Here is a 12428-nt window from a genome sequence, read left to right as displayed (position 1 = left end):
TTGGTATATGAAATGTTTTTCTTATTTAGGTATAGGAATGTTCAAGCTTTGTTTTTATTTTGTGACGGATTTTATTGGTTAGTGGTTTTATTAATGTTGGTAATTGTAAAGGATAACGTAGAAAGGAATGGGTTGTGTTTTGGATTTAAGTAAGTATGTGAACGAGATTTTGGAAGTCGAGTAAACTGAAGCAGATAAGTTTTTCAAAGAGCGACTGGTCTGATCAACCAAGGGTTGTTGAAATCCTTATTTGTTGAAGTTTACATGGTGTTAGATTAATTGTGGCTGGTATTTGGAAGTTTTTTTTTTTAATAAGTGTAACTGAAGATAAAAATAAATATGCCTATCGTCTCTTCGGCTGCCCAAGAGGGGCCATGAGCGATGAGGTATAGCAAGGGTATGCCAGGATACAAGGCAGGTAGGGAATCCTTGGAGGTCTGATCATGATTTGATCGAGCATCAATCGTGAAGACTCCTTGGACACATGGAAGGTTATTATGTAAGGACGTGTTAAAAGAACTGCCTGTATGAGTAAATGTGTTGTATGTCTGCGCGCTTAAAAATAAATATCCTTGTATCCTGAGCAAATAAATAAATAAATATAATAGTAAGGTCGGCCGACCAGGTAAGTAATGCGTTGTGTACCCTTGCCAAGTATTGCACGCTTAAGATGCACGATAAAATAAATGATAATATATAGGTGTTTATATAAAAGGACGTCATGAAAGAAGAGTTACTCTATAAAAAAAAAATTGCGCAATGTTCAATGATGACAAAAAATATACCCAACAATGACAAATAAAGTAAATATATAACATACGTATGTAAAAAGGAACACGACTAAATAACTAATGTTATTTTCTTTATGTAAAGTGTATAAGATACTAACTGTAAGTTTAACTTTTATTTAATTGTTATAATAGTAAATAGATTTAATTTATAGCTCTAAGTAATATAGGTATATATTTTAGCCTTCGTCATCAACCCGGGCATATTTAATAAATTTGTAAAAATATGGATTTTTAGCAGACTGCTGCTGCCGTATGTGTATTTTAAGAAATTATTATCTTTTTTGTTCAAAATAATATATGCTGTGTCTCAACAGAGTAATTTCTCTTTGTGTAAGTTTATATAAAATAAATATAGCTGGTTGCTGAGGTAACCATAAGACCTTAAAGCTTTTAAAGCTTGAAACACCTACTTAGTTTCAGTTTAACATTGTTCATCATAATTAAGTAATATTGTAAGTCTACATTTATTGCACGTTTATTATTTGTGCTTTTCTACATAATTTGTCATTGATTTGAAATATTTTGCTGTTTATTAACGGATTTTTTTTTCTTTCGTTTTTAATCATTGATTTTACTCGATTTAAATGTTTGGTAAAAAAAAGTGTATAAAATAAACTTTTTTTTTCTCTAAGAGGGAAGGTGTACTGTATGCAACACCTGACCCTCACATGTGCATACTCGCTCTAGTATATAAGGTGTCACTTACGTTATTTGATTCAATATAACTCCATACTCCAAGATAGTTGTTTCATTCAACGTCCCACATCACAGCGTCTACGCTAGGCGAGCCGAGCACGAGCAGAGCTCGAGTCGATCACAATTCGTCTAGTGTGGCCCGACTCACAAGCCTCGAACGAGCGCGCTCCGAGCGTTTAGTTCGTGCTCGGCTGCGTTCCGCCGGCTGCCGGTTTTTTGACGAACACAAAGGGATTTGCTTCGCGCTCGTAGTGCGCTCGTGGACGTGTTTAGTGACAGACGTCGATCGCTCGAGCCGAGCATCATGGAAAAGTGGACCAAAGATGCTTCCATGAAATTAATTGAGTTCTATCAAAATTCGCAGCCGCCATCGTCTTGGCCTTTTTTGCTGACTACTGATATAATAATCGCTGCAACAGCAGCGTCTGCTGCAATATTATTAATATCGTCCATATTCGCCAAGTGCCGCGAGCACATTGCGGAAAACTACGTTTGAGGAAAGTGATCGTTGTAGGTTCGTTGTACGTCCACACTTGACGCCGCGACGCTCGCGTTCAGTTCGTCTAGCGTCTAGCCTTAAGGTTAAATTTCGTGCAACGATCACGCCGACGCCGAACAACGTTAATCGACGCGCCGCCGTCGCATGATAAAGTTATGCGTCGGTGCCCATCTCTAACTTTCACTACCGACTGTCCCGAAGCGAATACGTACCTCGCTCAGCCGGTCTAATTATATTGAAAGTACATTTGACAGTGAAATAAGTCACCTAAGGAACAGCACCGCGCCGTACAGGTCAGCCTCGGGCGGCAGGAAGTCGATCTTGACCTCGACCTCGGCCCGCGGGGCGAGCAGCAGCGCGGGCAGCGCAGCGTGGAGGCGTCCCCGCCGCCGGCCCGCAGCGGCGCCGCGCCGTCCCCGCCGCCGGCCCGCAGCGGCGCCGCGCCGCCGCGCACGGCGCGCCACTCCGACGCCGCGAACACGCCCGGCACGAACGAGCACTGTGCGTGCGCGCACTCCTCCGTCTCCGATCTGCAATTCATTCACATTGTAATAGAATACTCCTATCTAGTTTTTTTATATTCTAGTTATTCTAATTCGAAACTAAGTAAAATAAAGCAAGTTTTATGATAGCTGTTCATACAAAGTAGTCACGCGCTACTTTGCCCCAAATTAATTACTTTTCAAATTTATTAGATTTAGAATAGACAGAAAATTAAATAAGCTTTCTTAAAATGGAAAAAAATCACAAATATTTCAATTCTCTTCTAAAAACCATCATAAGATTCATAGGAGTTGACTTCTATCCGAGTGGAGTGGAGATACCGTAAAAATTTATAAAAAAGAAAAAAAAAGTCGAATTCTACACAGGAATAGAAACACGCATGGCGCTGTCCCGGGGTCTCGACTCACAGTATATCCTGGTGCAGCGTCCTGGAGTCGCCGTGTATCTGCAGCTGCAGCGCGAGCGGGTGCGCGGAGGGGTTGCGCAGGCGCAGCCAGCGCGCCGCGCCCGCGCCCGCGCCGCCAGCTTGTCCCGGGGGCTCGACTCACAGTATATCCTGGTGCAGCGTCCTGGAGTCGCCGTGTATCTGCAGCTGCAGCGCGAGCGGGTGCGCGGAGGGGTTGCGCAGGCGCAGCCAGCGCGCCGCGCCCGCGCCCGCGCCGCCAGCCTGTCCCGGGGCTCGACTCACAGTATATCCTGGTGCAGCGTCCTGGAGTCGCCGTGTATCTGCAGCTGCAGCGCGAGCGGGTGCGCGGAGGGGTTGCGCAGGCGCAGCCAGAGCGCCGCGCCCGCGCCCGCGCCGCCAGCCTGTCCCGGGGGCTCGACTCACAGTATATCCTGGTGCAGCGTCCTGGAGTCGCCGTGTATCTGCAGCTGCAGCGCGAGCGGGTGCGCGGAGGGGTTGCGCAGGCGCAGCCAGCGCGCCGCGCCCGCGCCCGCGCCGCCAGCCTGTCCCGGGGCTCGACTCACAGTATATCCTGGTGCAGCGTCCTGGAGTCGCCGTGTATCTGCAGCTGCAGCGCGAGCGGGTGCGCGGAGGGGTTGCGCAGGCGCAGCCAGCGCGCCGCGCCCGCGCCCGCGCCGCCAGCCTGTCCCGGGGGCTCGACTCACAGTATATCCTGGTGCAGCGTCCTGGAGTCGCCGTGTATCTGCAGCTGCAGCGCGAGCGGGTGCGCGGAGGGGTTGCGCAGGCGCAGCCAGCGCGCCGCGCCCGCGCCCGCGCCCGCCAGCCCCGCCCAGCCGGCGCCCGGCGCCGCCACCAGCCGCGGCCAGCCCACCGCCACCCAGCCCGACACCGGGATGCGGACCATCTGCGACAAAAAACATTTTCAAGATTCCTCGTCGACCAAATAAAAAAATAAAGGAACATGTCTACACCGAATTCGAAAATTAGAACGTTCTTCTAGTGTGCACCAGGCCTCCGTGACGGCCAGGCCGGTGCAGCAGGCGGCACACACGGCACCGCACTCACCTCCGTGGTGTCCACAGCGAGCGACACGTTCCTCACGGCGCGCAGCCGCTCCGCCTCGTACAGCTGCCGCCTCCTGGCCAGCAGCTCCAGGTCCTCCAGCGTGCTCTGCGGCCAGGCCGGTGCAGCAGGCGGCACACACGGCACCGCCACTCACCTCCGTGGTGTCCACAGCGAGCGACACGTTCCTCACGGCGCGCAGCCGCTCCGCCTCGTACAGCTGCCGCCTCCTGGCCAGCAGCTCCAGGTCCTCCAGCGTGCTCTGCGGCCAGGCCGGTGCAGCAGGCGGCACACACGGCACCGCCACTCACCTCCGTGGTGTCCACAGCGAGCGACACGTTCCTCACGGCGCGCAGCCGCTCCGCCTCGTACAGCTGCCGCCTCCTGGCCAGCAGCTCCAGGTCCTCCAGCGTGCTCTGCGGCCAGGCCGGTGCAGCAGGCGGCACACACGGCACCGCCACTCACCTCCGTGGTGTCCACAGCGAGCGACACGTTCCTCACGGCGCGCAGCCGCTCCGCCTCGTACAGCTGCCGCCTCCTGGCCAGCAGCTCCAGGTCCTCCAGCGTGCTCTGCGGCCAGGCCGGTGCAGCAGGCGGCACACACGGCACCGCCACTCACCTCCGTGGTGTCCACAGCGAGCGACACGTTCCTCACGGCGCGCAGCCGCTCCGCCTCGTACAGCTGCCGCCTCCTGGCCAGCAGCTCCAGGTCCTCCAGCGTGCTCTGCGGCCAGGCCGGTGCAGCAGGCGGCACACACGGCACCGCCACTCACCTCCGTGGTGTCCACGGCGAGCGACACGTTCCTCACGGCGCGCAGCCGCTCCGCCTCGTACAGCTGCCGCCTCCTGGCCAGCAGCTCCAGGTCCTCCAGCGTGCTCTGCGGCCAGGCCGGTGCAGCAGGCGGCACACACGGCACCGCCACTCACCTCCGTGGTGTCCACAGCGAGCGACACGTTCCTCACGGCGCGCAGCCGCTCCGCCTCGTACAGCTGCCGCCTCCTGGCCAGCAGCTCCAGGTCCTCCAGCGTGCTCTGCGGCCAGGCCGGTGCAGCAGGCGGCACACACGGCACCGCCACTCACCTCCGTGGTGTCCACAGCGAGCGACACGTTCCTCACGGCGCGCAGCCGCTCCGCCTCGTACAGCTGCCTCCTCCTGGCCAGCAGCTCCAGGTCCTCGTCCAGCGTGGTCTGCGGCCAGGTCTCCGGGTCTACAGCCAGGCCGGTGTAGCAGGCGGCGCCGCACGCGCGCTCGGGCAGGTAGTGCACGCGGCCCAGCGTGTTGGTGCCGGGCCCGATCCACCACGCCTCCGGGTCTTCCGGTGGACTGTCAACAAATACATCTTTTACTGACTCAATAACGTATGGTAAACGACTATTCATTTTAGATATAGATCTAATAATAATTAATTCAGCTCAATACCCTTTAGTAATTTCAAAAATATAGTGTCGAATATTTGAAAAAAAAGCGCGAAAATAGATAGTGATAGTCGGTGGAAATACGCATCGGAACAGATCCTTAACTAAGCGTAATACTAATTGATGCATTGTTTTACACTTACATGAACACGAGCGCGGGGTCTGGCGGCTGCGGCTCGACCAGTGTCAACTTCATCTTGAGCGCCATCGTGCTCTCCACCACCAGCGCCGGCGCCCAGCCGCTCGCCCACTGCACACAGGAACAACCATCTATTAGGATGTCATTGCGATTGCATTATAAAAGACGAAGGAGTAACATTCATTCGTTTAACCCTTTTCCAGACTGCACCAATTTACAGGATTTTCTCGAATCGTTCCAGTCTCTAATCGGGCTACGCGTTGGAGTGAGATGACCTGCGGGTGAGCACTGAGCAGAATGTTTATATTAAAGAACGACACCGAAGGCCGAGTTCCGTTCCGTATCAGAGTAGGATTCCCAAGCACAGGTAAATGTAAGGTTTAGTTTCTCCTCATCATGTCCGCCGTAGAGATAACGATACATGGGGCCAGTTAGTATGCGTAGGCCTACTGCCTAGTATTGCTATGGGTGCTAGGGCTGCGCGGACACGGCGCCGGGCTGCGCGGACAGCGTCACCGCGGTCTCTGCGCGTGCGCCGCGCGCCTGCTGGCGGCACTGTAGTGTGTGTGTACTGACCGGGGCCGCCTGGCACTCGTCGCCGGCGGAGTCGTGCAGCAGGCGCGCGCGCACGGCGCCGGGCTGCGCGGACAGCGTCACCGCGGTCTCTGCGCGTGCGCCGCGCGCCTGCTGGCGGCACTGTAGTGTGTGTGTACTGACCGGGGCCGCCTGGCACTCGTCGCCGGCGGAGTCGTGCAGCAGGCGCGCGCGCACGGCGCCGGGCTGCGCGGACAGCGTCACCGCGGTCTCTGCGCGTGCGCCGCGCGCCTGCTGGCGGCACTGTAGTGTGTGTGTACTGACCGGGGCCGCCTGGCACTCGTCGCCGGCGGAGTCGTGCAGCAGGCGCGCGCGCACGGCGCCGGGCTGCGCGGACAGCGTCACCGCGGTCTCTGCGCGTGCGCCGCGCGCCTGCTGGCGGCACTGTAGTGTGTGTGTACTGACCGGGGCCGCCTGGCACTCGTCGCCGGCGGAGTCGTGCAGCAGGCGCGCGCGCACGGCGCCGGGCTGCGCGGACAGCGTCACCGCGGTCTCTGCGCGTGCGCCGCGCGCCTGCTGGCGGCACTGTAGTGTGTGTGTACTGACCGGGGCCGCCTGGCACTCGTCGCCGGCGGAGTCGTGCAGCAGGCGCGCGCGCACGGCGCCGGGCTGCGCGGACAGCGTCACCGCGGTCTCTGCGCGTGCGCCGCGCGCCTGCTGGCGGCACTGTAGTGTGTGTGTACTGACCGGGGCCGCCTGGCACTCGTCGCCGGCGGAGTCGTGCAGCAGGCGCGCGCGCACGGCGCCGGGCTGCGCGGACAGCGTCACCGCGGTCTCTGCGCGTGCGCCGCGCGCCTGCTGGCGGCACTGTAGTGTGTGTGTACTGACCGGGGCCGCCTGGCACTCGTCGCCGGCGGAGTCGTGCAGCAGGCGCGCGCGCACGGCGCCGGGCTGCGCGGACAGCGTCACCGCGGTCTCTGCGCGTGCGCCGCGCGCCTGCTGGCGGCACTGTAGTGTGTGTGTACTGACCGGGGCCGCCTGGCACTCGTCGCCGGCGGAGTCGTGCAGCAGGCGCGCGCGCACGGCGCCGGGCTGCGCGGACAGCGTCACCGCGGTCTCTGCGCGTGCGCCGCGCGCCTGCTGGCGGCACTGTAGTGTGTGTGTACTGACCGGGGCCGCCTGGCACTCGTCGCCGGCGGAGTCGTGCAGCAGGCGCGCGCGCACGGCGCCGGGCTGCGCGGACAGCGTCACCGCGGTCTCTGCGCGTGCGCCGCGCGCCTGCTGGCGGCACTGTAGTGTGTGTGTACTGACCGGGGCCGCCTGGCACTCGTCGCCGGCGGAGTCGTGCAGCAGGCGCGCGCGCACGGCGCCGGGCTGCGCGGACAGCGTCACCGCGGTCTCTGCGCGTGCGCCGCGCGCCTGCTGGCGGCACTGTAGTGTGTGTGTACTGACCGGGGCCGCCTGGCACTCGTCGCCGGCGGAGTCGTGCAGCAGGCGCGCGCGCACGGCGCCGGGCTGCGCGGACAGCGTCACCGCGGTCTCTGCGCGTGCGCCGCGCGCCTGCTGGCGGCACTGTAGTGTGTGTGTACTGACCGGGGCCGCCTGGCACTCGTCGCCGGCGGAGTCGTGCAGCAGGCGCGCGCGCACGGCGCCGGGCTGCGCGGACAGCGTCACCGCGGTCTCTGCGCGTGCGCCGCGCGCCTGCTGGCGGCACTGTAGTGTGTGTGTACTGACCGGGGCCGCCTGGCACTCGTCGCCGGCGGAGTCGTGCAGCAGGCGCGCGCGCACGGCGCCGGGCTGCGCGGACAGCGTCACCGCGGTCTCTGCGCGTGCGCCGCGCGCCTGCTGGCGGCACTGTAGTGTGTGTGTACTGACCGGGGCCGCCTGGCACTCGTCGCCGGCGGAGTCGTGCAGCAGGCGCGCGCGCACGGCGCCGGGCTGCGCGGACAGCGTCACCGCGGTCTCTGCGCGTGCGCCGCGCGCCTGCTGGCGGCACTGTAGTGTGTGTGTACTGACCGGGGCCGCCTGGCACTCGTCGCCGGCGGAGTCGTGCAGCAGGCGCGCGCGCACGGCGCCGGGCTGCGCGGACAGCGTCACCGCGGTCTCTGCGCGTGCGCCGCGCGCCTGCTGGCGGCACTGTAGTGTGTGTGTACTGACCGGGGCCGCCTGGCACTCGTCGCCGGCGGAGTCGTGCAGCAGGCGCGCGCGCACGGCGCCGGGCTGCGCGGACAGCGTCACCGCGGTCTCTGCGCGTGCGCCGCGCGCCTGCTGGCGGCACTGTAGTGTGTGTGTACTGACCGGGGCCGCCTGGCACTCGTCGCCGGCGGAGTCGTGCAGCAGGCGCGCGCGCACGGCGCCGGGCTGCGCGGACAGCGTCACCGCGGTCTCTGCGCGTGCGCCGCGCGCCTGCTGGCGGCACTGTAGTGTGTGTGTACTGACCGGGGCCGCCTGGCACTCGTCGCCGGCGGAGTCGTGCAGCAGGCGCGCGCGCACGGCGCCGGGCTGCGCGGACAGCGTCACCGCGGTCTCTGCGCGTGCGCCGCGCGCCTGCTGGCGGCACTGTAGTGTGTGTGTACTGACCGGGGCCGCCTGGCACTCGTCGCCGGCGGAGTCGTGCAGCAGGCGCGCGCGCACGGCGCCGGGCTGCGCGGACAGCGTCACCGCGGTCTCTGCGCGTGCGCCGCGCGCCTGCTGGCGGCACTGTAGTGTGTGTGTACTGACCGGGGCCGCCTGGCACTCGTCGCCGGCGGAGTCGTGCAGCAGGCGCGCGCGCACGGCGCCGGGCTGCGCGGACAGCGTCACCGCGGTCTCTGCGCGTGCGCCGCGCGCCTGCTGGCGGCACTGTAGTGTGTGTGTACTGACCGGGGCCGCCTGGCACTCGTCGCCGGCGGAGTCGTGCAGCAGGCGCGCGCGCACGGCGCCGGGCTGCGCGGACAGCGTCACCGCGGTCTCTGCGCGTGCGCCGCGCGCCTGCTGGCGGCACTGTAGTGTGTGTGTACTGACCGGGGCCGCCTGGCACTCGTCGCCGGCGGAGTCGTGCAGCAGGCGCGCGCGCACGGCGCCGGGCTGCGCGGACAGCGTCACCGCGGTCTCTGCGCGTGCGCCGCGCGCCTGCTGGCGGCACTGTAGTGTGTGTGTACTGACCGGGGCCGCCTGGCACTCGTCGCCGGCGGAGTCGTGCAGCAGGCGCGCGCGCACGGCGCCGGGCTGCGCGGACAGCGTCACCGCGGTCTCTGCGCGTGCGCCGCGCGCCTGCTGGCGGCACTGTAGTGTGTGTGTACTGACCGGGGCCGCCTGGCACTCGTCGCCGGCGGAGTCGTGCAGCAGGCGCGCGCGCACGGCGCCGGGCTGCGCGGACAGCGTCACCGCGGTCTCTGCGCGTGCGCCGCGCGCCTGCAGCCACACGGCGCCGCGCACGGGCCCGGCTCGCGCCGGCGCCACCACCGTCAGCACTGCTGACGCCCAGCCGGACGCTGGCACACACCCGCCTGCGGAAGGGATAAATAATGTTAACTCTAAACCTCGACCATACTATATGTAAAGCTATGTGAAACAACGTAAATGCATGTACAATTTTTGAATCGAATCGTAAGAAATAAGCACGTATAACCACAAAATTTTGAAAAACCCCCGACACAGTGGACAGACTTTCACAAAACATGACTAAGAACATTCCCGACTAATTCAGCATTCAAACAAAAAAAAACTAATAATCTAATAATCAAAATCGGTTCATCCGTTCGGGAGCTACGATGCCACAGACAGACAGGCACGTCACTCATAACACCCTGTCATTTTTGCGTCGGAGCCGTCGAGGGTTAAAAACAGTAGCGGGCGTCGAAGCACACGCACACTGGTTCACGTTGACATGAAAATGGCAAGGCAAGGTACCTTCGGCGCTGAGCGCGAGCGTGGCGCCGGGCAGCGCGGCGTGCGCGGAGGCGCACACGGGCGCGGGCGCGGGGTTGCGCACGCGCGCCAGCACGCGCCGCGTGGACGACGTGGCCAGCGCGCCCAGCGGCAGCGACGCCGCGTGCGCGTGCGGCCACTGCCACTCCTGCCGACATCACCACACCACCTCACTCACCACATGTCCACTGAGCTGCTACATATCAACTAAACCGACTGACCGAACTTGCATTCCTGTTACTATATTTTTTACATTGGTAATATTTTGTTTTTATAGTGTTTTCAATCACACAATCGAACCGGTCTCGAAGGAGTCGGGACTTCGAAACGTGCCCTGTCACGGTCGCCACTCATTGGAGCTGTTATTATTGAACGGCTGAACGGTATTTTGTTTCAATAGAGCTCCTGTCCTACGTTTTTTATTTATTTCCATAGTTTACAATGATTTAGGTATCGAACAGGCAGCCACGAAATAATGTGTTTTGCGAGCTAAACGATTTGTTGTACCTATACTTGTTGACTAAAAATAATAAATAATTATTTTAAATTGATTACACTCCATTCTGTTTATAACATCTTCTTCTTCCTCCTACCCTTATCCCACGTTATATGGGGTCGGTACAACACGTCTTCTCATATCCTCTTTCACACAAGCCATCCATCGTTGTTTGGGTTTACCCCTCCCTCTCCATCCATCAACCTTCATCTCCAACATTCTTTTGCCTATATGACATTCATCTGTTTATAACATAAGAATAAAGATATAGTTACAATGTGCAGGTGTCCTCCGTACAACAGCACGCGGACGGAGTAGGTGGTGTGCGTTAGATTAGTGAGCACGTGGACGCGCGAGTCCAGGATGGCGTCCGGGTCGCGCCGCTTCAGCTTGAGCCGCGCCACCGCCGCCTCCGCGCCCGCCGCCAGCGACAGTCCTGGCCACGACTCGGTCTGTAAACACATACACCTATTATAATACAAATATTTTACAAAAATATAATAAATTGTAACATCATTAAATTCAAAACGCCGATGTAAAGCTTGACTAGAAATATATCACTACTCGCCATGTTGCAGAATTTTAAGAGAAATATTTTTTTCATAGCATTTTGAAGTATCATCCCATACATAAGATTAACCCTAAATGTATGACCTTGATAAAGATTTATTCAAATTTGTCAATAGAGTCAAAAATACATGATGCATATATACATCACTATGCATTTAAGAGTTAACAGCACCCTCTTAACAATACACATTTATATTCCTGTCCTGGCTAGTCTTTAACCCAGGCGTCAGGCGCGATCTTCACGATTATGATTTTAATAAGTATTTAGCATTGTCTTGTTTATACGGACTAGCCATGCTCGACCGCCTACATCCATGATATTTAGCTATATATTGAGTAGTACTCACTTCAAAATGTTGTAGCAGCTCCGGCGGGAACTCCACCGACACAATTTTGACGGGCTGCTGGAACTGGTTGCGCGCGCTGATGTCCTGCGCCTGCATGCAGCTCTCGTCCGCCGTCACGAAACTGGGGAACATACATCAAGCAGTGGAAGTAGTCGGTACCAGAAAAGCACAAACATTAGATATTAACAGTAATCTCGTACAATAACCTAACCACAAATTAAAATTTAAAAAAAAAAACCCCGACATAGGGGACCGATTTTCGTGAAACATAGCTAACAGGGAGACTAGAGATAAGGATGAAAGTCTGTCGAAGTAGAACAGTCGCAAAAATGACCGGCTGAGGCCTTGTAATTGCAGTTACAAATCTCTCCGCTTGGAGCGCATGTCTCGATCAATGATCAGCGATGTGAGATGACATTAGACGTTCTTTTCTCTAGGCTAATTTCGTTTAACTGAGCAAGTCAAGACGTAGTCCCGTGGTAGTGCGCTGGCTTCGTACGCAGATGTTCTCGGGTTCGATTCTGACAGCGACCTTTTTGCTTTTTGTTTTTTTGTATACATTAATTTTCTTTTTGTGTATTTTATTTGCGTTTATTTATTGTTTTATTCATACAAATTACAAATGTTAACTTGAGACCTTTTACATCGTTTGCCCCATCTTAGGATTCTTCAGTAATGTTGTAAGTCTTGCGAATGAAATTTCGAAAAGTTGTAACAAAACAAAATATTTTATGACTTATCTATCTATCTATCTATCTATCTATAAAAAAAATAAACAAATTCAAGAAAAATATTAGTAGAAAAAAATAAAAAAGGTCTCATCAGGGTTTGAACCCGGGACCTCTTGCTCCGTTGGCGGGGTCACTACCGAGAAGGCAAAGAGATTGTCAAACTCTTATGCACTTGCGATTGCAGCGCCACCTATCTTTTCTTTTAGGTATATGTGCACTTCTGATACTTAAAGCTTTCGCTCCTTATATTTCTAATCTCCATAATGGCTAAGAACACTCCCGACTAATTCAGCTTTCAAACAAAAAAAAACTAAATCGAAATCGGGT

The 12428-nt window shown here is 57.4% G+C and overlaps 1 protein-coding gene across 1 annotated transcript in view; it reads right to left on the bottom strand.

The window, feature by feature from the left end:
• LOC125235811 overlaps positions 1 to 12428 on the bottom strand; it is a 50767-nt gene that overhangs the window by 5995 nt on the left and 32344 nt on the right. The window contains exons 11-24 of the mRNA XM_048142400.1: positions 11371 to 11491; positions 10729 to 10905; positions 9940 to 10105; positions 9442 to 9536; positions 6091 to 9300; positions 5519 to 5625; positions 5040 to 5283; positions 4886 to 4990; positions 4732 to 4836; positions 4578 to 4682; positions 4306 to 4528; positions 3962 to 4264; positions 3601 to 3800; positions 2254 to 2516 (exon numbers count right to left, since the gene is read on the bottom strand). Of these exons, the coding sequence (XP_047998357.1) occupies positions 2254 to 2516; positions 3601 to 3800; positions 3962 to 4264; positions 4306 to 4528; positions 4578 to 4682; positions 4732 to 4836; positions 4886 to 4990; positions 5040 to 5283; positions 5519 to 5625; positions 6091 to 9300; positions 9442 to 9536; positions 9940 to 10105; positions 10729 to 10905; positions 11371 to 11491 (5424 nt within the window). The remainder of the gene's footprint in view (positions 1 to 2253; positions 2517 to 3600; positions 3801 to 3961; positions 4265 to 4305; positions 4529 to 4577; positions 4683 to 4731; positions 4837 to 4885; positions 4991 to 5039; positions 5284 to 5518; positions 5626 to 6090; positions 9301 to 9441; positions 9537 to 9939; positions 10106 to 10728; positions 10906 to 11370; positions 11492 to 12428) is intronic.

This window comes from Leguminivora glycinivorella, chromosome 18 (assembly GCF_023078275.1).
Source record: "Leguminivora glycinivorella isolate SPB_JAAS2020 chromosome 18, LegGlyc_1.1, whole genome shotgun sequence".
Taxonomy (NCBI): domain Eukaryota; kingdom Metazoa; phylum Arthropoda; class Insecta; order Lepidoptera; family Tortricidae; genus Leguminivora; species Leguminivora glycinivorella.
The sequence above is the reverse complement of the archived record's forward strand: the minus strand, read 5'-3'. Positions and strand labels throughout refer to the sequence as shown.